Below are 23,240 nucleotides of genomic sequence, written 5' to 3'. Positions count from 1 at the left end.
GACATTGAGAAAATGGCATTTTCATACCTTGTACATAAATCTCCTTTTTAAAAAAAGTATAAAGGAGTCTTTTACCTAGCTATCAACCACACCAAGAAATTTAGATTATTTCTTATAGATTTGTTTAAAAATCAAATCTTAAAAATAATGCCAATGTCTAGCACTAATTTGGGGATTCGCTTAAAAAGTTACATATGAACCCAGTCAGTGTTGCTCAGTGTTTGAGTGTCAACCCATGAACCAGGAGGCCACAGTTCAATTCCCAGTCAGAGCACATGCCCAGGTTGCTGGCTCGATCCCCAGTAGGGGGTGTGCAGGAGGCAGCCGATGGATGATTCTCTTGATGTTTCTATCTCTCTGTCCCTCTCCCTTCCTCTCTCTGAAAATCAATTAAAACCTTTTTTAAAATTACATATGATCAAGCACTATGGGACCTATAAAGTTATGATATAAGTTACATTTTGTCATAGGGAAGAATGGTATATTTAAGGCAAAAGCAGGTTAGACATCAGTATTCAGTCATATGTCACTCAATGACAGGGATACATTCTGAGATTTTGTGATCATAGGTGCACTTACACAAACCTTGCCCACCACACACCTCACAAAACACAAGACTGAATAAAGCACCAGAAAAAAGGATGCAGTCAAGAGACATGGTACATGTGAGATGTATAAGGCTGCAGGCCTAACATGCATACTTTTTTATAGCAAACTTTTTTTTAAGGTAGAAAGAGCACACTCAAAAAATATGACTATCCAGAGCTTCCAAAATGTCCTTCAAAGAGTGACATTAAGGCAGCTCTGAGGATGTCCAGGATCCCTCAGAAGTACACGGCATCCCACTGAGCCAAGGGCAGCTACATGGTGACTGACTAGAGCAGCATCAAAGGGGAAGTGACCCAGCATCAGCTGGCAACTGCTTTCCCAGAAGAGCTGCATTGTTGGTGGCATGGGGCCTCAGGGAGGAGGTGGGAAACGGCCTATGTTAATGTCCCAACATCCCAGAGGAGAAAAAAATTATAACTGACAGAAATGTAATGAATTAGTCCAAAGTAGGTGTGACCAGCTATGGGTATTGTGAAGCATATCACAGTCTTACTAGTACAAATATTACAATTTTATTAAAATAAAAATAGAAACATTAAAAACTTGCTTGCCCCATCTGCTCTCATACTGCTCCTCCCATCCAATATTTTCTCTATCTCCATTCTTGGACAAACAGACTTTTATTTAAAAAAATTCATTGCAAAATATACAGATATGAAAGTGCACAAAACATAAAGGTACAGTTTAAAGAATAATTACAAGGCAATCACTACAATTAATGTCAAATAGATGATGTAACATTCCAGAAATCGCCCATATGTCTCCCCCTAGTCAAAATGCCCTCTCTGCTCTCCAACCCGACTTAACCCACTATATTATTCTGCAATACTCTACCGGGTCTCATTCTCAGTGTTGAATGAGTGACTTCAGTTCTTTGGATTTATGTTATTATAGAGCACAGCAAGGATGTACCTTCTAAATCATCCCCATGCCTGGATAGAGAATGGGGATTTGGATAATGGGTCTCATATCCTGGATGAAATAGGATCTTATAAGTTTCAAGCCAGGTTCTGACAGTTCTCAACAGAATCCACCCACCAGGCCTTGCCTGCATACAGAGAACCCTCTGAGACACAAAGGTTCTCACCTTGAGGAGGAAGCGGCAAACAGAAGACCTCAACTGTCCTAACTTTTACTGAGAGTTCCTTCAGGCTCAAGTGACCTTAGAAAGTTGCCATCAGGGGCACAGCCTTGTTCTGTCATTTTCCTTCTCTGCCAGCACCCTCCACCCACCCAGCAGAGAGAACTACTCAATCTGCCTTGACAGCTTCTAGAAAGAGGTGGGAGCATCCAGGGTTTCAGCAGCTTCTGTGCCTTCTTGGGATATTATTGAATTAGATGGGTTTAGGGTCCTGGGGCGCCATGCCCAAAGCTTCTCTCCTTGTGCCCTGGTTCCCATTTCTGCTGAACATGACTCAGCGGCTGTGGGAGATCCAGTGTTGCCTTCCCCCAGGTCACTGGTGGTTTGTAGATGAACCTCCTGGCCAGCCAAGGGTGATGAAACCTATTATACCAACAGAAAAATTGGAATGGGAACCCTCAAGTCCCCACCCTACCCTTCCTTCCTCTCTTGGGGATTAAAAGCCTGGCAGGAGGAAGCACCAGCAGCAACTGACTGGTCAGCCTTCCTGGGAAGATGCAGCAACTCCTGCTCCTGGTGGCCTTTCTCCTACCCGCAGGGGCTGGGGCAGGTGAGTGACCGTCCAAACCCGCAGAGGCCCAATCCCATCCCATAGACTCTGGGCCCACACTGCCTCAGCACTTCCTCACTGTGTGTCATTGGGCACAGTGTCTGCATTCACAGTTCCCAGGTATTTCATCTATAAATAGAAATAACAGCAATGCCACCTCATGGAGTTGTAAGATGGTTACATTAGTTAGTGTACATGGAACTCTTGGAATTGCCCCTGGCATGTAGAATGTGCTCTGTAACTCTGCTCTATGAATTTTTCTGCAGCCCATATGCTAAAGCCAAGGAGAGAAGGATACACAATAACAGTCCCCTCAGGTCATATCTAGATTCCTAAAAAGCAGTCTGAGCTGGTCATGAGCTGGACTAAGAAGGACCAAGAAGAGAAAATACCAGGGAACCTCAGGGAGAAGCCACTCCAGAGGGCTCTGGTTGCAGACAGCAAGCTCTCCCCCACCTGAGAGGCTCAACTGGCCTTTCCTGGAGCAAGGGTTGTTCTTATTTTGGAAAGGAGGGGAGCTAAGTTCTGGGATGGGGACCCAGCAATGTTTCCTGTAAAACCCTGAAGCCTCTCCCATAATGTGGTACCCTGCAAACCCCAATTCTCAATATATAATCCTAATCTTCCTTTCCCTGCATCATCTCTGTAGCCTCCTCAAATCTAGCCTTTCTGAAGTCACCACACTAGTGCCCTCACCCCTGGTTCAGCGAGCACAGAGATAAGTGCTGAATACTTCCTTCCAGGGGAGATCATCGGAGGCCAAGAGGCCCGGCCCCATTCCCGCCCCTACATGGCATTCCTCGTGATACAATCTCCAGGGAGAGTGAGCACTTGTGGGGGGTTCCTGGTGCGAGAAGACTTTGTGATGACAGCAGCTCACTGCTGGGGAAGGTGAGCAACTAAGGAGCTCTCCGGCGGCCATTAGGCAGGCTCAGGAATTAGTGTTCATGAGAACATAAGGCTGAAAGCAAGGTTCTAGCAATGGCGGGGAGGCGGGGGAGGGTGAGAAGAGGTTGGGGAAGTCCTGGGGGATGGGTAACAGGCTAGTATAAATTCTGGAGGAGAAAATGACACAAAAAGCATGCATTAAAACTCAAAATATGACTTCAAGCTATTTATTAATTTATCCTATTTATCAATTTATCCTTGAGGTCCCTTGTGTCCCCTACCACCCCCAGTTTAAGGCTTTGGAGAAGCAGAGGACACAGAGATCTCAACCCCAGAGACTTCCTGTCCCCTCACTTCCTTCAGCTGCAGTTTTGCTGCCCTGGGCTCTCACCTGCCCTGCACAGCTGGTGGACTTTAGCACATGCAGCTCATACCTACCCCTAAGCCACCATTTCTTTGCAGAACTATAAATGTCATCCTGGGGGCCCACAACATCAGGAGACAGGAAAGGACCCAACAGCGCTTGTCTGTGCTCAGAGCCATCCGCCACCCTGGATATAGTGAGCAGAGACTCCTGAATGACATCATGTTACTGCAGGTACCACCTGCCTGAGCTGGCTCCTTCCCAGCATGGGGGTTTCGTGGAGGAGGAAGCAGGGGCAGAGTCCCAGGGGTGGTGGGTGAGGGCTGCATAGACCTTCCCTGAGTGCCTGCACTCTTCCTGCCAGCTGGGAAAGAGAGCCAGACGGAATCGATTTGTGAGGCCAGTGGCTCTGCCTCAGTCCCAGATCAGACTGAGTCCTGGGTCCTTGTGCACTGTGGCTGGCTGGGGCCTGGTCAGCCAGCACAGGAGAACAGACACACTTCGGGATGTGCAGCTGAGAGTGCAGAGGGATCAGGAATGCAGCCGTCGCTTTGAGCCCTTCAACGGCCAAACACAAATTTGTGTAGGCAACCGGAGGGAAAGGAAGTCTGCCTTCCAGGTAAGGTCACTGGCACCTGCAACACTACCTGAGACAGGGGGGCTGGGCAGAACAGGGCAGTGGGAACAGACTATATCCCCACAGCCTGTCTGGGGGCCAGACCAGAGTGAAGTGTGGGTGGAGAGGTTCCCATCAACCCAGTCTCTGAGGGAAGGGGAGGAGCAAGGGACACACAATGGATACACATGCAGCGTTTTCATGGGAAAGGGCAAGGTACCTTAACATGGGTTGAGCTAGAGACAGTCACCACAGCCAGGTTGAAGCCTAACCAATGAGAGACCCAGGAGCTTGACTTCTGCACCTGCACCAGCCCCCCTCCTCTGAGGGCCAGACCTTAGGGCCCCAAGCATGGGAGGTATGAAGTTCAGGGGCCTGGCTTAGTGTCCCTCCCTCTCATCACCCACAGGGGGACTCCGGAGGCCCGATGGTGTGCAACAATGTGGCCCAGGGCATTGTCTCCTATGGAAGTAATAATGGGACTCCTCCAGGAGTCTTCACCAGGATTTCCAGCTTCCTGTCCTGGATAAATAGAACAATGAGACGCTTCACACAGCAGGGGAATCAAACGGAGACCCCCTATGACTGACTTTCTTCTCTGGGACAGCCGGGGTTGGCATAACTTAATAAATGACCATATCTAGAGTCAAAATAACTGACTTTGCATCATTCTGTACAAAACAAATGTATTCAGGACTGGGTCTGAGCTCCTTCAGGAAAATGGGGTCTTTTCCTCAGGGCAAATGAACCTCCCACAATCCATCCTGGCGGACAGGATGAGCTACTTCCCAGCTACCCATTCCCCATCTCTCCTCCCCACACAGCTTTGGGGAATGTGTTCAAATGGAACAGAGAGGCCTGGACATTTCCTCCTCTGCCTTTTCTACAAAACTCTGTCCTGAGAAGAATGGTCGGTGCAGTGGAAATATAAGGGCACTGGTGATGGTTGCAAAACAATGGGAATGTATTTAATGCCACTGAAGTGTACACCTAAAAAATGGTTAATAGGTAAATTTTGATGTTATGTATACTTTACCACAATTTAAAAAGTAAATCGTGATACAAAAGGGACAAATCTCTAATGATAGTAGACTTGTTTGGAAAAAGTGGGCAGCAACCCCCTCTGCCATGACCAGCAATGTTGGAGCTACGCTTCCCTTCTGAGTTCTCGGGTGTCTGAGTCAAGAAGAAGAGGCCCCACATCTAGCTAACATCACAGACCCCAGAAGTAGCTCCATCCCAGCATTTTCCTCCGGTGAGCATGACACTAAAAGCAATAACAAATTACAAACTCATGAATATCAACCTCACAAAAGCAGCCAAGCTTCTGTCCCAACACATGGCTAAGCTGAGGCACCGATGCCTTCTGCCCTTGGTCACAGAAACAGAATTGTGATGAGCAGGTGTGAGGTCAGGTGAGACAGAGGTAAAGTGGGGAGGAAGGAGACCAGATAGAGACAACTGTCTGCCAAAATTAACTGGATCCGTGGGGAAACCTGGGAGAATGGGGGCCTGAGCCATGTCCGGGGACGGGGAAGTGTAGCCCAAAGGAGCATCCCAATAGCTCAGAGGAAATAATCTATCAGGAAAATCTGATATCATAGGCAAATGTACAAGAAATTAGCTACGGAAATTGCTAGAACTCATGGTTCTATGTGACAAGATTCACTCAAATAAACATTTGCTTTGGGCCAAAGGTACATCCTCTCATCTTTGATATTCTATGCTTCTAGAACTTCATAAATATTATTTAATAGGTACTTGATATCCCACACTTATTTAATAAATCACTACAACATTGCAGAACATACTTGTGGTTTCCAATCTGAAGGTGGGGAGGGGGCATAAATAATCAAAGGTAAGAGAGCAATGACAGACCCTCAAAGGAACTGTCATGCATGGGATAAAGAAAGAAAATGAGAAGACACTTCACATGTTCCACCTCTGGGGAAGACTGTCCGAAAGATGCAGAAACAGCAGAAGCATTTTGTCCAGTTGGAGATAAGATTTCAGAAGTCTTCTTCTATCCATTTTATAAAAGAACAAAGAGAAGTCATCCAAACTCTTAGGCTGACTGCTTGTATTAAAAGTAGAATCAGTCCTTGAAACTTTGCCCTCCAAAAGCCCTCAAGTACCTCTGTGAGGAAAACTGTGTGAGCAACAAGGCCCAGTTCCTCACCAGGGACAAGGAGCCTCGGGGACAGAATCTCTGCATACATTACAGTCTTCACTGAGGCACCAGATTACTTGGGATGGAGGACAGGAGTGACCTGAGTGTGAAAAGCCACGGCCAGCGTGGCTTTCGGGTTCAAAGGCTTGGAGAAAAAGTTGAGGGGCAAATTGAAACACAAAACAAGAAATAATAATTTTGAAATTATGGGGGGAAAGCCAGGGAAAACTTAACCTTTTGCACTCGGATGTCGAGTATGACTCGACACGGTTAGCATTAGAACAGTGATGGGCAACCTTTTGAGCTTGGTGTGTCAAACTTCGCCAAAAAACTGAGCATAGCTCGGGTAGTGTGTCACTTTGAGGAAAAAACTAACTCCAAGACTCTAGTTGCAAATGTTTCATCCTCGGCATGCAGCCGCGTGTCATCAGAAATGGCTGACACACGTGTCATAGGTTCGCCATCACTGCATTAGAATAAAGGAATCGAGAAAAAAGCAAGCGAGTGCAAAGGGTTAACTGTAGTAGTCAAGTTCCCCTGAGTCTCATTCCCAGCTGCTTTTATTTACTAGAATACACAATTGCCTTTTAGGAATGCAAACAGACATATCAATGATAATGTTTAGTAAACAGTAAGATTATCAGGTTAGGGGGGAGTTTGCTTTAGGCCATTGAGTCAGCAGTAGGTAATAAAATGCAAATTCACCCTGTGAATATCAAAGGAGCCCAGGTCAGCCTTCTGAGGGACTTCTCGCATTTATATTAATTACTGTTGATCTTGGTTTCCAGCACCCGAGAAACTCAAAGTGAGTGGCAAAGCTTTGTTTTTCCTCTTTCAGTCTCTACCTGCATGCCCCCAACTACTTTAATATTAGGGTCTTTTAAATCTTTGAAATATCAACAATTCGAGAATAACATTGGCTTTAGTGGAATGATCAGAAACCACAAAGTGAACTCAAGTGCATTTGTCTGTCAAACCCCTTCTCTCAAAATCTCATTCTGTCATTTCCTTATCTTTCTAGTACTCTCATCAACATCCCACCTCCACTTTATCCCCAATATCTGATCCTCATCCCCATCTCCAACAGTTTGCAGTTGCCTGAAACAACCAAGAACTTGATGGATGACTGGGCTCTTGGCTAGTGTATTTTAGGAGAGATCAGTGTTGGGCACTTTTGCATTTATACCACCCTAAAAATGGGGGCTATCAAAAAAATGAAGTTCTACAAAGAGTAGGATTGGATAGCTTCAGGCTCCTCCCCAGCCCGGCCCCTGGCCGGAGCTCGTGCAGGAGGCAACCAATCAATGTGTTTTTCTCACACTGATGTTTCTCTCTGTCTTTTCCTCTCTCTTCCATTCTCTAAAAAGCAATGAAAAAAGAAAAAGAAAAAGAAAATGAGGGCTATAACTCCTCATTCTCCAAGCTAAGAGTGGTTATCTATCCCAGTGTTAGGTCGAGGCAGGGGGGAAGTCCACAGCCAAGCAAGCATCCGCAAGGTAGATGGTGACAAAGATAACTGGCGCCTTCCCAGACCCTTGCCAGCCTTCCCAGACCCTTGCCCGAGGCAGGAATTCCACACCTCTCATGCCCTCCACCCTACCCTCACTAAACAGCTGTATAAAGGAAGTACCAAAGCCCCCGTTTTGGCGCGAACTTCCCTGGCCCACTCGAACTGTTGAGTTTCGCCCGGGAGCGCAAGATTAAAACCTCCCCCCTTTTTCATCGCCTGGACTCTGTGTCTTGTTTCCTGCGTTGCAAACCTTTCACCCAGATGCTATTGTCTGAGCCAAGAAGGAAAGAGCTCATTTCCTAGATGGCACCTTCTCCCTGTGCCCACTCCCATGAGCCTCTCATCTCTACCAGGGCAGACACTCAGAACCTAACCAAGCCATTAAAGTGGTGCTTTAGCACTTAACCCACGGCCCTACTGGAGACCGGCTCCCGCCCAGTCTCCTCCAGTTCATTGCCCTCTCACTCTGATTTCTAGTCTTTTGTACTCTTTCCTCTTCATCCTGAGGGTAAATGCCCTGGAATGGTAAAGTGTTGGGGTTCAGATTGCATTAGGCCTGCTCCTCTCCAGCTGCTAGACAAAGCACATCTGAGGACGTTCATTCGCATCGTCATTTGTGGCTGGTTTACTACCTGCCTGACTCAAGATGGGGGAAAAGAAGCCAGAGTGTTCTGCTCGATGAGCTCAAATCGTTCAGGTCTTAGATCAGACCCTTCCTGGAAGTAAACAGGACACGGGTCTGAGAAGCTTGGGAACAAAGAAGCAACCTGGGTAGGTCAGAGAGAGTAATGTCCAGGTCTTCTAAGACAGTCTATCCTAAAGACAGCCTTTTCCCTTAACATGGATTTGAAGTGTGTTTGATTCAGAACAAAGGCTGAGCTCTTCCTCTGTATGGGAAAAAAAAAAAAAAAAAAACACTGAGAACTAAGCAAGGCAACAAGTCATGCTGCAGCCTGCCTTGCTGCCCACAGAAGCCTGAAGACCACTACAGACTACCCCAGCCTCTGGTCATCCCACTGTCTCAGGCCACCAGGCAGTGCCTATGAGCAGAGATCCAGGGCCATTTTCTCTTTCAGGGGAGATTAAATGGGGCAGAGAGGCCAGCCTGCACTCCAACCCTACACGGCATCTGTATGTTTCTATCATAACAAACAAGGCTGGAGCAGATGTGGGGGTTTCCTGGTAGGAAATGACTTCATGCTGGCAGCGGCTCACTGCAGTGGAAGGTGAGGAGCACCAACGAGTCCTTGTCTTCCTGCGGACCCCTGGTACCATCCCAGGGCCTGTAAATCAGGAAGGCCTTTGAATATGCAGAGCCAATGGCTAGTCAGAGGAGCCATTTGATCTTCGAGGGGGCCAGGGCAAAGTGAGTGTGGATACAGGGGTGGAGCGTGTGGAGAGAGGCCTGGGTGACAAGACAGGCTGCTGAAGAACTAGGCCTGGGTCACCACTGCAAATCAAAGAAAGGCCACACTGTCCACTTTTCCCTGCTCCTAATCCGGCTCACTGTTAGTCTGCCTTAGGCCTGCCTTTCAGGGACTGCGTTATTGTCCTATCCCCCTTTCCTTTACAGCAAAAATGGGAAACCTCCCTGGTTCCACACTAGGATCTCGAGCTTCCCACACCGAATAAAAAGAAAAAATACTTCAAACTGCAGAGGCCAGACTGAGGCACTCCAGGATTGACTCACCCATCATCACGCTGGAGCAAGGCCAGAACTACGCTGGGAGCCGGAGGGGTTCTGCCAGAGATTTAATAAGCTTCCATTTCTAGAGTAGAAATCACTGGTTCCTTCTTTATTCACTAAATAGCCTATAGCTAATTGAGTGAAGTTTTCTATAATCTCTGAATCTTTTTTTAAAAGATTGGATTCAGAGAGGTAACCTCATATTTCAAACACCCACCTTGGAGAAGTCTAGGCTGACAAGAAGTGGCTTGCTGAATGTCTGTCATTGATGAGTGTGTTTAGACTATGGAAAAGTGTGTGTTAGGTATAAAAGTAATTTATATTCATCATAGAAATGTAGTTAATCCAGAACACACAAATCAGAAAATGAAAATTACTGAGAATTCCACCACCCAGAGATGATCATCACTGATGCATCTAAGCATGTTTTTCTTTGTGTTCATAAGGTGCTGCTTCTTGCACAGAATTGGGATTGGGCTGTTTAGAACTCACAGTGCCTTCCTTTTCATTACTCTGTCTTCTGCCATCACACTGATGAGTGTTGGGATACTCTGTTTGCAAATGATGTAACTTCTAGGCCCAGGGACATCAGAGACAAGATTCTCTAGACACTGGACCAGCAAAATGTCACCCACAATACAAAAGGGGGGACATCCAGCAGGTCACCTGTGCTCAAAGCCTTCCCTCACAAGGATTATAATTCAAAGGACAACCACATCCTACTACTGAAGGTACCACCTTGCTGAGTTTCAGGTGCACTTGTACAAGATCGAAGAACTTCTCCAGGGACATCACGTTACTGCAGGTAAGGAAACCTCCTGCTGCTCTTGCTCTCCTGGGTCCTCATTATTTCTCCTCCCACTAAGACCTGTCCCTTCCCTCCTTCCTATCCCGGCCACGTGACCACTGCCAGTGGCTCAGCGGGGAGAAAGACAGTGCAGCTCCATTTCAGTATCCAGGCCCAGAGGCCACTGGCAGACCTGGGCTCTTTCCCCATTAGCAGTTGAGAAAGGCCACAAAGACCAAAGGTGTGGTGCCCCCCTGCCTGTCCAGGGGGAGACCGCGGTAAGCCCAGGACAAAAGTATGGGCAGCTGGTGGTGGATCACAATAGGCACTTCGGACACTCTGCAGGAAGTGGAGCTGACCGAATAGGAGGACCCTGAGTGTGAATCCCACTTCCCCAGATGCTAAAGATTTGTGTAGGGGACACAAGGAAGATGAAGACCAGCTTCAAGGTCAGGTCAGGTTTCCAGCTTTTACCTAGACAGGTCCCAAGAGAGAGAAACTTGGGGAGCCTAGTTCTTAGTATTTTTTTAAATATATATTTTTTATTGATTTCAGAGAGGGAGAGATGAAACATCAACGATGAGAGAGAATCATTGATCAGTTGCCTCCTGCATGCCCCCCACTGGGGATCGAATCCACAACCCAGGCATGGGCCCTAATGGGGAATCGAATCGTGACCTCCTGGTTCATAGGTCGGTGCTTAACCACTGAGCCACACTGGCCGGTCAAGAATCTAGTCTTTCCTGGAGGGTTAGGAAGGATCAGCCATCCCCACAGCACAGTGAAATTAAAGAGATTTGGAGATCTGCAGGTCCTGCAGTTTCCAGTCCACTCAGTGGAGTCCATGTCGGGAGGTGAGGGAGGAGGCAGCCAGGGCAGCCTTATCTTTACTTACAGAACATGTAGGGAGCATTAGACTCAGCCCGCAAACCCACAAAATGCCACATTTCAAGTGCAAGGCAGTTCATTGTGACCCATAAGACCCTATTTCAGAGTCCTGTATCCTCCAAACAGCACCACCTGTGGCTGGTATGACAGAACACAACAAATTCACAACAGCTGCACAAACAAGGAGTCAAGTGGGACCCACATCGAAAGGAAAAACAATTTCCTTAAAAAGAATAGCAAATGAACCACAAGGATATGAGGAACAAAACCCAGCACATTTAAGCGTAGCTAGAAAGCAAATAAAAGCTCATTTTTCACACTAGACGGTCCCTACATCCATGTGCCAAGTGTTCCCTGGGGCTCCCAGCCCTGTCAGAAGCACAGGTGAGAGAAGAGCTGAATGCACGTGTGAGATGAGCAGGTGAAGGGTAGATGGTGCAGGAGTTAAGGGGCCACTTCAGTCAAACACGACCCCCAGGAGGAACCATCACACAAAAGAAATGGAGCCCCCAGCCAGTCAGCCATGAGGAGCTCCCTGGGGCCCCAGGTGTAAGGCAGAGCCAGCAGCAGAGAGTCCACGGCTACCCAACCCCAAGGGCAAGGTGTGTGGCCTTGAAGGACAGCACCTGGTGGGTGTCTTTCTCTGCACTTGACACAGGATGACTGAGCATCATGAGGACAAGGCTGCTCTTGACAGTACACGTTTCCTTAAAATGATTTCTAAGTATGTTTACATTTATTTATCCCTCTTTTGATGTAGTGATTTTTTATTTCTAGAACCCTTATTCTATGGAAGGTCTAAAGTGTGTGGTGGGGTGGGAGGGTTACTCACAACAATATTCATCACACCGTTATTTAAGAACTAGAAGCCCAGTGCACAAATTCATGCATGGGTGGGGCCCCTCTGGGTGGCCTACAGGGATCGGGCCAAAACCCACAGTCCAATGCCGCCTGCAGCTCCTACCTGCTGCTCCCACTCATCCCAGCCCCACTGTGCCTACCACGGGCTCGCACCCAATCAGTCCCAATTGGGAGAGGCTCGTGCTGCTGCAGCAGCACTCACCAGCCATGAGCCCTGTGTCTGGTGCCCTCCTGAGGGGTGTGGCCTGTGGGATCAGGCTGAAACTGGCTCTCTGACATCCCCTAAAGGGTCCCAAATTGCAAGAGGGTACAGGCCAGGCTGAGGGACCCCACCGATGCATGATTGGGCTGGGGAGGGACCATAGGAGGGCTCCAGGGCATGTCTGGCTCATCTAGCTCAGTCCCAATTGGTCGGACCCCAGGGGCAAACTCCTACCTATTGGAACGTCTGCCCCCTGGTGGTCAGTGCACATCATAGTGTGCAGTTGAGCAGCCTTAGCATATTATTAGCATATTACGTATGCTTTGATTGGTTGAACAGTCTACCGGTCTCTGGATGACCAGACACTTAGCATATTAGACTTTTATTATATAGGATAGACTACAAATTGGAATCTTATTAATGTCCAAAACAGGGAAAAGGTAAAATATGGTACATCACATTATGTATGTACTAGAGACCTGGTGCACAACATTCATGCACTGAGGCTGGCCTGCATCTGCTCGCAGTCCAGGACCCCTCAGGGGATGTCCGATGGCTGGGGAGCGGGTCTAAACTGGTTGTCGAACATCCCCCCAAGGGGTCCTTAAAACAACCGCAGAGGCAGGAGAGGCTCCTGCCACCACCACTGCGCTAGCCAGCTGGCTTCTTTCTGAGTAGTGCTCCCCTTGTGGGAGCACACTGACCACCATGGGGCAGCTCCTGCATTGAGCATCTGCCCCCTCATGGTCAGTGCTTGTCATAGTGACTGATCATTCTGCCGTTCAGTCAATTTGCATATTAGGGTTTTATTATATGGGACTAGAAGCCCAGCGCGTGAAATAGTGCAAGACCCAGACCCACTGCGTGGGCAGAACCCAGACTCCCTCCCACCATGCCACAAGACTGAGACCCGCCGCGCTGCGAGACCCATCAATACACCTCCTGGTGACCAATTATTTGGTCATTCCAGCATTCCAGCATTATGGCCACTGGCCTTTTATAATACAGATTATGCAAGTAATTCATACCTATATTATCCACTGCTCCAGAAAACTAGGATAAGGAAAAGAAGAAAGAAAGAAAGAAGAAGAGAGAGAGAGAGAGAGAAAGAGAGAGAGAGAGAGAGGGAGGAAGGAAGAAAGGAAGGAAGGAAGGAAGGAAGGAAGGAAGGGAGGAAGGAAGGAAGGAAACTAAGCTTAGAACATTAATAGACAAATTATAAGAAAAACTAAAGATTTGGGGAAAAGTCAAAGTTTACTAATTAATGTGATTTCAAATAGCAATAATTTTCTGTTTATCTGGTTAAGAAGAATTTACAAATAATAATCATACTTAGCTTCAGTATGGCCATTGAGAAAATAACATTTTCACACTTTGTACACAAACGTCCTAAAAATAAAAAAGGCAGTCTTTTACCTAGCCATTAACCACACCAAGAAATTTGGACAAGATTGTTTTTTATACATCTGTTACATAAGTCAGAAACAATACTATGTCTAGCACAAATTTGGGGATTAGCTTTTAAAATGTTACATATGATTGAACACTATGGAACCTATTAAAGTTAAGACATAGAAGTACAATTTGCCACATAGAAGAATGTTCACCAGGTATGATTAAGTCAAAAGCATATTGGAGAGCATATACAGTCATGCACAGCTTAATGACGGGGATACATTCTGAGAAATGTGTCATTAGGATATTAGTATTAGTATTGGTTGTGTGAACATCAGGGAATGTACTTACACACACCTAGATGGTATAGCCTACTACACACCTAAGCCATATGTCATAGTCTATTGCTCCTAGACTGCAAACCTGTATAGCAAGTTACTGTACAAAACAACACAAGTTAAATCAAGCACAAGATAAAATGTTGCAATCAAGAGACTTGGCAAACAGAAGGTCTATGAGGTTGCTGCCTGCATAATACGCATACTGTTTTGCAGTATAAATAGTACACACTAAAATAAAAATAGCAAGTACAGAATAGTAAATATACAAACCAGTAACACTTGTTTATTATCATTATCAATGATTATGTGCTGGGAATTGTATGTATTATACTTTTACACGACTGGCAGCCAGTAGGTTTGTTTACACTGGCATCACTACAAACATGTGAGTAATGCCTTGAGCAAGTGTGGCTATGGCATCACTAGGCAACAGGAATTTTCCAGCTCCATTATAGTCTTACAGGACCACCATTGCATATGTAGTCTGTTGTTGACCAAAACATTGTGGGTCTCATGATTGTAATCATCAATCAAATTTTTATTATACACATATTTTCCTTTTAAGCTTTTTTCTTTTTCCTGAATATTCATTTTCCTAATTTTTCTACAACTTTTATGTATTATTTAGATAATTTAAATGCCTATTTTAAAAATATGAATGAGATTCTAAAATGATATTCACAAATAGATTTTAATAAAATGAGGCATAAAGGTTTATGTTGAATGATTTAAAGTACAGGATTCAAAACTAAATATATTGTAAACACATGTATGTAAAAAATATACATGGATAAAAAACCTAACCTGGAAATACAACTGTTAACAGTGGTCAGTTGGGGTAGTGGAATTAAAGCTGACATTTTAATTTATTAAATACTCTAAATTTTATCATTATTAAAATAATTTTATTTATTAAAATATTCTATGTCAAAAAAGGCAGAATTAAATAAGTTGGTACATATAGTAGTTAAGCTAGCCCTAACGATTCTAACACATAAACTTAGCATTTCCTTGACTAACACAATAAAAGTCTGTTTCTTATTCACACACAGTCCAAAATGAGCAGTACCCCTATTTACTTCAAGTGTCCCAGGTTGGACAATAAATTACATGGTCAACCCATGCAAACGGACCCTAAAATAGCTTCCAAGTTCCCCAGGTTCATCTGCATCAAAAACTGGAAGGGGATAGTCAGGCACGAGAGCATGTTATGGGCCAGAACTAGAAGGTGTCCACATGCTATCCACTCACATCCCATTTGCTATGACAGTCACACAGCCACACTTGGCTTTAAGTGACGCTGGGTAATGTAGTTCACCTATGTCCCCTAGAAGGAAAGGAAATTGTTTTTGCCAAACTGTTACCTCTTCTCTCCTACAGTGTTTAACAGTGTGTGCTGTCTATAAAGATTAAGAGCCCTAAATATTATTCTGCTCATAAAACTAACATTTCCATTATAGAAAAAATTAGTCATATAAAGGTGAAAAAGCGTCCCATAAAATAGTTGTTCTGGTTGTTGCCCTTTTTTAACAGGATTAGTATCAACTTTACATCATTTTACATTCTACTTTTTCCTCTTAATATTAGATGAAGCAAACTGCTCCAGGCCATGAAGCATTCTTCTAAACCTGGAAGCTTTTCATAGCTGGATAGCATTTCATCCCATGAATATGTCATGATTTATCCCACGATTTATATTTTGTAATATATCATACTACCATCTCCTATTGTTGAATACTTGGATAGTCTGAGCAGTTTTGGAAGAGGGTCTCAGGGAATATGTCCACCTCCAGCTCTTTCTCGCATTTATCCAGGGCCCCAGGGTCAGCGGCTCAAGCTCATAAGTAAACTCTTCTGCCAGGAACACTGAGAGCCTTGAACCTTTTGTCAAATCTTTCTCTGCCACACCCAGGCTTTGCAGTCCCCTCTTTCCCGCTAACTACGCTGATGGGAAGGTTTTGTGCAGATCCCATTAGATTTCCTTTGTCACCTGCTCTTCCCTACAAGGAAGTGCCTCAGGAGCGCTGGCACAGTCTTCTCCCAGTACAGACACTCCGTGAAATAACCACAAGCTTGTCAGTAGAGATTTCCCAAAGAGTTTCCAAAACACCCTTCAAAGGGTGATATGAAGGCAGCTCTGAGGATGTCCAGGATCCCTCAGAAGTTCACGCCTCCCACAGAGCCACGAACAGCCTCATGGTGACTGACTAGAGCAGCCTCAAAGGGGAAGTGACCCAACATCAGCTGGCAACTGCTTTCCCAGAAGAGCTGGGCATGGGGGCCCCAGCGGGAGCTGGGAAACAGCCTACGTTAATGTCCCAACATCCCAGAGGAGAAAACCGTTGTAACTGACGGAAATGTAATAAAGCAGTCTAAAGTAGATGTAACCAGCTATGGGTATTGTGAAGCAAAGTGCTGTTATTAGTACAAATATTACAATTTTTATTAAGATAGAAAATAAAAACTTGCTTGCCCCATCTACTCTCATATAGTCCCCTCTTTCTCAAAATGCTCTCTCTAATCCCCACTCTCTGGCAAATAGGCTTTTACATTGTTTTATTGTAAAATATACAGACATGAACCGAAGCCGGTTTGGCTCAGTGGATAGAGCGTCAGCCTGCGGACTGAGAGGTCCCAGGTTCGATTCCAGTCAAGGGCAGGTACCTTGGTTGTGGGCACATCCCCAGTGAGAGGTGTGCAGGAGGCAGCTGATGGATGTTTCTAGCTCTCTATCCCTCTCCCTTCCTCTCTATAAAAAATCAGTAAAATATATTTTAAATATATATAAATATATATATATAAATATATATATATACAGCCATGAGGAGTGCACAAAACATAAAGGCACAGTTTATAGAATAATTATAAGGCAAGCACTACAAATTATGTCAACTAGACCATGAAACATTCTAGAAATCACCCATATGTCTCCTCCTGATCAAAAGGCCCTCTCTGCTCTCCAACCCCAGACATAACTACTATTGTGACTTTTGTGATAACTCCTTCCTTGCTTTTCATCATAATTTTTCACCTATGTATACATTTCTATCCAATGATGTTTCATTATTGCTAGCATTCAGCTTTATATAAAGAGAATCATACTGAATGCAGTCTTCTTGGGTTCTTTTGCTCAACATCATGTTTGTGAGTTTCAAATTGTGAGCTGCCTGTGCAATAGTAATTCCTTTTCATTGCTATACAATATCCCATTATATAAATACTAGAGGCCCGGTGCATGAAAATTCATGCACTGGAAGGGGGGGGTCCCTCAGCCCTGCCTGCCCCCTCTCACAGTCCGGGAGCCCTCAGGGGCGGGAGGTGACCTGGCGATCAGGGGAAGGTGATGCCCCATCACACCTCTACTGCTGCCACTGCCGGCAGCACAAGCCTCGGCCAGCCCTGGTTACCTGAGCCTTGGGCAGCCCTGGGCGGCTGGGAAGCCACCATCCAAGGCTTGCCTGCACCTCAGGCCAGCCCTGGGAGGCTGTGGGGCTGAGGGAACTGGGAGACTCTGGAGGCAGGCATGTGGAGCAGCCATACCACGCACCTGCGGCCCTAGCAGGGCGGAGTGGACTGAGCGCCGCCATCTTTGAGGGTGGGGCAGTCAATTAGCATATTCTCTCCTTATTGGCTGTGGGTGCCACCATCTTTGCGATGGTGTGAGGGTCAATTAGCATATTCCCTCTTTATTAGATAGAATGCCACAATTTGATTATCTGTGCTGCTGGTGATGGACCTTCCAAGTGCTTCCAGTTTGGGGCTATCATAAATAATGCATGACCTTTTGGGACATGTATTTGATGGAAATTTGCACGTGTTTCTAGGGTATACACCCAGGAGAGGGCACATAACCAACCTGGTGACTGTAACTGGTATCTCACTGTGATTTAAGGGGGAGGTTCTAACTACTGAGAGTAACACCTTTTCACATGTTTATTGGCCACTTGGATTTTCTCTTTGGAGATGCAGCTGTTCCAGTCTTTTGCCCATTATTCTACTGACTTAAATATCTTTTTCATATGTGTGTTATAAGCATTTTTGCCCTCTCTACAAAGTATCTTTTATTGCTCTTGATTTTAACCCTTTGCACTCGCTTGCTTTTTTCTCGATTCCTTTATTCTACTCGGGATTTAATTTTTTAAATACCCCAGATTTTACAAAGCGCGGCAGTAGAATAAAAAACTGGAGTTTCTTTTCATACAAACTTATTTATTTGGATTTTTTTATATTTCAAATTATTGATACATTCAATAACCATCACACTCGACATCCGAGTGCAAAAGGTTAATAGATCAAATTAACAGTCCTTTTTATGATTAGTACTTTTATGTACAGGGGTAGACAAAAGTAGGTTTACAATTGTGAGTATGCAAAATACATTGTTTATCCTTGTATTATTATTTATTAATTATTGTATTATTTTTTGTATTACAACTGTAAATCTACTTTGCCCACCCTTATATATAGCATTTAACATTTTTACCTATCATAAAGACATTATTACATTACTAGAGGCCTGGTGCATGATATTCGTGCACTGTGGGGAGAGGGGGGTTCCTCAGCCCAGCCTGCAGCCTCTCCCAGTCCAGGACCCCTTGGGGGATGTCCGCCTGCTGGCCCAGGTCGATCCCCTCAGGGATCGGGCCTAAGCCAGCAGTCAGACACCCCTCTTGCAGTATGGGACTCCTTGCTCTTTACTGCCCACCTGCAGGGAAGTCGGGAGAGGCTCCCACCACCACCGCTGCCCCTACCAGCCATGAGCCTGGCTTCTGGCTGAGCAGTGCTCCCCCTGTGAGAGCACACTGACCACCAGGGGGCAGCTCCTACATTGAGCATCTGCCCCTGGTGGTCAGTGTGCGTCATAGCGACCAGTTGTTCCACTGTTCAGTCGATTTGCACATTAGGGTTTTATTATATAGGATATTTTCAAATATTTATTCACACCTAAAATGGATTATTGGATATGGTATGAGTAAAGGACAAGTTTTTCTTTTCCACATAGAAAATGTGTCCCTACAGGACACCATGGAGATACCTATTGTCCTAGCATCATTAATTGGGGAGGAAAAAACGCCCTTTCCCCTCTATCTTTCATGACCTCCATCATAAATCAAGTGTCTATATATGTCTGTATCTGTCCAAATGGGTGTGGAATCTCTATTTTTGGTCCATTAGTCTATGTCTCTATGCCCCCATCAATCCCACGCTAGCTTCATCACTATGGCTTTATTTGCTAAAGCAAGTCCTCCCATCTTATTCTCATTCCTCAAGAGTGTCTTGTCTATTATTGGCCTTTTTTTTTTTTCCGCATATACCAGAAATCATTTAAGTTCTATAAAATCTCTCTTTAGTGCAATGAATCTATAAATCACTTTTTGGAGAATTGACATTTTTAAAATATTTTGTCTTGCAATCCACAAACATGGAATATCTTTATATTTAGGTCTTTTTAAGTGTCTCTTAATAAAGTCTATGAGTTTCTTCAAAGAAATACTGCACACCCTAGGTGGTTTTGCTCCGTGGTTAAGAGCATCAGCCCACAACGGAAGGGTCTAGGGTTCGATTCTGGTCAAAGGCTCATACCTCAGTTACAGGCTCATGCAGGAGGCAACCAATCAATGTGTCTCTCTCACATCAATATTCCTCTCTCTCTTTCTGTCTCTCTCCTCCCTTCTGCTCTGTCTAAAAATAGAGGATTTTAAAAAAGCCCTGAATATCTCCTTAAATTCATTTTTTGTTATTTGATCATTTTCATGCCATTTATATTATTTTTTTCAAAGTTTAAGTTTCTAGCAGTACTTATGTATCTATAGGAATATCAGGCACAGTAGGCCACCCGCTGCTTTCATGGAAGCCGGTGGGAACCACAGCACGCCGCCAGGAGCCGTGCTGCTTCTGCAGGGGGCAGAAGCCAGCTGCCCGTGCCCACGGGAGCCGGGAGGGAGCCACACCACTTCCATGGAAGATGGGCCCACGTCTCCTCTCCCAGCCTGTGCTCAGCCACGGAGGCTGCGGGCCAGACCCCTGTCCCCCAGAGGCCCCAGCTGCTCCATGCCGGCTGCCCAGAGGCCCTCCACAGGGCCGGGGCAGAACGGTTGCCTCTTTGCCATGGCAACAAAGCAAGCATTCTGTCAGGCTGCTCACACTGCCCACTCTCAGCGGCCGCCCCTCCAGGACTGGGGGACTCCAGTGGGGCTGAGGGGACTGGGTGCCACCATCTTTGTGACAGAGTGACAGTTAATTTGCATATTACCCTTTTATTAGATAGGATGGTTAATCTATATATACATAAATTTCTCTAGCAATTTTGTTAAACTCTATTTTTAATTATAATAATTTATCTGTAGATTCTCTAAGTATATATCATGTATCAATTCCTGTCCTTATACCTTTCACTTCTATTTCCTGCCTAAATGTCCTCACTAAAATCTATAGCATAATATTGAAGAGAAATGATGATTATGGCTACCCAGGTGTCATTGAATTGTTTCACTCTCAAACATTAAACATTTCACCATTAGGTATAATCATTGTTGTGGCACTTTTGTGGATAATTTTTACCATATTAAAAACATTTTTCTATATTATTTTTAAATGAATGAGGATAAATTTTAGCAAATGCTTTTTTTGTTTTGCTTCCATTAAATAACCACATAGTGTTTCTTCTTTCATCAATCGATGTGATGTGTTATAGCAATTGAGAGTAGAATGAAAGATCACCCATACCTAGTGTGAACCCACATTAGTCATGATATAATATCTCTTGCTAATTAATTGATTTGGTTTACATCAATATTCAAGTGGCCTATAATGTTTCTTTCCCATGTTATCTTCATTGGCTTTGGCATTGAGGTTTTGCTAGTCTCATAAAGGAAATAGGTAGCATCTACTCTCCAGAAGAAATTCTATAGCATTCTTTGCATATTCTGTATAGATTTTCAGTGCAGCCATATGAGCTTCTGGTTGTCCTTAATGAAATCTTTTTGATAACTGAATTAACTGATTTCATCTTTATGAAAATAATTCAAACTTCTTGAGTATGTTTTCTAGGGACTTGTCAATTTTCAAAATTATTGGCTTTCTAATACTTATAAGACAACATAGATAAGATTTATATATATAAAGTATATATACATATATCTTCCAGGTACAAACCCCTTCCCAGTTATTGCAAATACTTTTGCCCACTCTGGCTTTACTTTTCACTATCTTAATAGTGCCTTTGAAAATAAGGATTTCTGAATTTTTACATAGATCAATTTATCCACTTTTCCTTTATAATTTTAAATGGTTAGTGTTTTGTAGGTCTTGTTTAAAATTTTTTTCTTACCTTATGTTTATAAAGAAATTCTCCTATCTTATATTTTAACATTTTTACCTTTAAATTAATTAATTTGAGGTATAATCTATATATATAAAAGCCTAAGCACCCTTTATGACCGAATGACCCAAACTGAGGTGATTGGTAGCTATGATACACACTGACCACCAGGGGGCAGATGCTCAATGCAGGAGCTGCCCCCTGGTGGTCAGTGCGCTCCCACAGCCAACCTCCTGTAGACCCTCCACCCGCCCCTGCCAGCCAGCCAACCTTCCACTGCCCCTCCCCGCAGCCAGCCAACCTCCTGCAGCCACTCCCCACTCAGCCAGCCAGCTTACTTCCGATGGCCCCTCCCCGCAGCTGGCCGGCCAACCTCCTACAGTCCCTCCCCCTAACGGTCAACCTCCCATGGTCCCTCCCCCTGGCTGCTGGCCCCCCCCCCCCCATAGGCCTTGATCGCCAGCCAGGCCAAGTGACCCCACCCATGCACAAATTTTTTCACTGGGCCTCTAGTGTTAAATAATCATGCTTCATCTTTATAGATAACCAACACATTTTGCTATAAATTATTGTTATTATTATTAATCATTTTGAACTCACTTTTGATTTCCATTATGATTTAGACTTTGACTCGTGATTTATTTAACATTCTATTTCTTTAGTTTTAAAAATAGAGGGGAGCAGACTGGATCTTGCCCTCTGGGGTGGCCTCAGCCAGGACAGTGTTTTATAAGAAAATCAAACGGCATGATCCAGAGCTCATGTGGTACCTGCAGTGGGGTGGACCCAGAGTTCAAACATAGGTGAAGATCAGATACTAATCTCACATTTCTGTTAGTGATGATTATTGCAGGAAAAAATGAAGAATTCAGAAACCAACCATAGGCTCAGATCAACTGCAAAAGCAGGAATGAAAATTCAAAAACCTTGGAACAGAATTCCAGCAACATCAAACCAGCAAGCAAGGCCTTGCTTGTTGTTCATAAATCCAGGCCATCCTCCACCACACCCAAAGGCAAGCGGAGGGCCCTCCCCACCACCAGCAGCTCTGCCACCACCACCCACCACCTCTACCCGCAGGAATTGCTCCTGCTTCTCATATATATGTAGATTTTCTGAACATATTTTGTTCTGCATTTCTAGCTTAAATTCATTTCAGCCTACAATAAATGGTGTGTAATTTTAATCCTTTATACACTTGTTAAGACCTTACCTATGGCCTAATCTATGGTTAATATTTTGTGAATATTGTACATGTGCTTGTAAAGTATATAATCTTTATTTGTTGGCAAGGTGTCATTTCACTTCATCAGCTATCCATAACTTCTATATTATTATTAATCAATTTATAAAATGTGTCTGAAAAAGCCTAAAGGACTATGAAGTTGTTTCTTTCTGGCCTTTCCACATTATTGCTATTTAGAATTCAGCCTTTAATCACCATTCAGTTGAAAGTCCTCTTTCTCATTCTCTCTCTTTCTTAAGATTTCTGCCATGTGTCTATGGCATTGATTTCTAGGTATACATTTTTTGTTATTATTGTACTTAACTTTTATTTATCCTCTTAAACCTGTAATTAGATGTTTTTAATCACTTTTGAAAAAACAAATCTCAGCCACTATTTCATTATTCCTTTTCTGATTCTTTTGTTTTTCTTCTAGAACTCCAATTAGACATATATTCAGCCTTCAAATTGGGCTGTTTAATATATTTTTGTCTTTGTGACTCTGTTCTTTATTCTTGACAACTTTTTCTGAGCTACTACACATTACAAATTTTCTTTTAATCTTTGTCTAATCTGTTAACTTTACCCACTATGACGTTAATTTTGCTTATAACATTTTTTACTTTTAGAGGTCATATTTAGTTTTTCAAATGGCATGTCTCTTTTTAAAATTCCATATTCCCTG

The 23,240-nt window shown here is 44.3% G+C and overlaps 1 protein-coding gene across 1 annotated transcript; it reads left to right on the top strand.

Moving 5' to 3' along the window:
• Positions 1 to 2,106: 2,106 nt before the first annotated feature.
• LOC103301542 (cathepsin G-like) lies at positions 2,107 to 9,517 on the top strand. The gene is made up of 6 exons (XM_008158549.3): positions 2,107 to 2,300; positions 3,044 to 3,191; positions 3,651 to 3,786; positions 3,917 to 4,171; positions 4,578 to 4,713; positions 9,492 to 9,517. Exons 1-6 carry the CDS (start codon positions 2,246 to 2,248, stop codon positions 9,515 to 9,517), a joined length of 756 nt encoding a protein of 251 aa, XP_008156771.2. The 5' UTR covers positions 2,107 to 2,245.
• Positions 9,518 to 23,240: the final 13,723 nt, after the last annotated feature.

The sequence above is a fragment of the Eptesicus fuscus genome, chromosome 5 (assembly GCF_027574615.1).
Source record: "Eptesicus fuscus isolate TK198812 chromosome 5, DD_ASM_mEF_20220401, whole genome shotgun sequence".
NCBI lineage: Eukaryota > Metazoa > Chordata > Mammalia > Chiroptera > Vespertilionidae > Eptesicus > Eptesicus fuscus.
This window is presented reverse-complemented; position numbering and strand designations above follow the sequence as displayed.

Bases quoted from the DNA above. Each gene is read 5' to 3' on its own strand.
- LOC103301542 (XM_008158549.3), top strand. From the start codon at position 2,246: ATGCAGCAACTCCTGCTCCTGGTGGCCTTTCTCCTACCCGCAGGGGCT. The intron at 2,301-3,043 runs GTGAGTGACCGT...ACTTCCTTCCAG, and splicing joins ACCCGCAGGGGCTGGGGCAG to GGGAGATCATCGGAGGCCAA. The intron at 4,172-4,577 runs GTAAGGTCACTG...CATCACCCACAG, and splicing joins AAAGGAAGTCTGCCTTCCAG to GGGGACTCCGGAGGCCCGAT.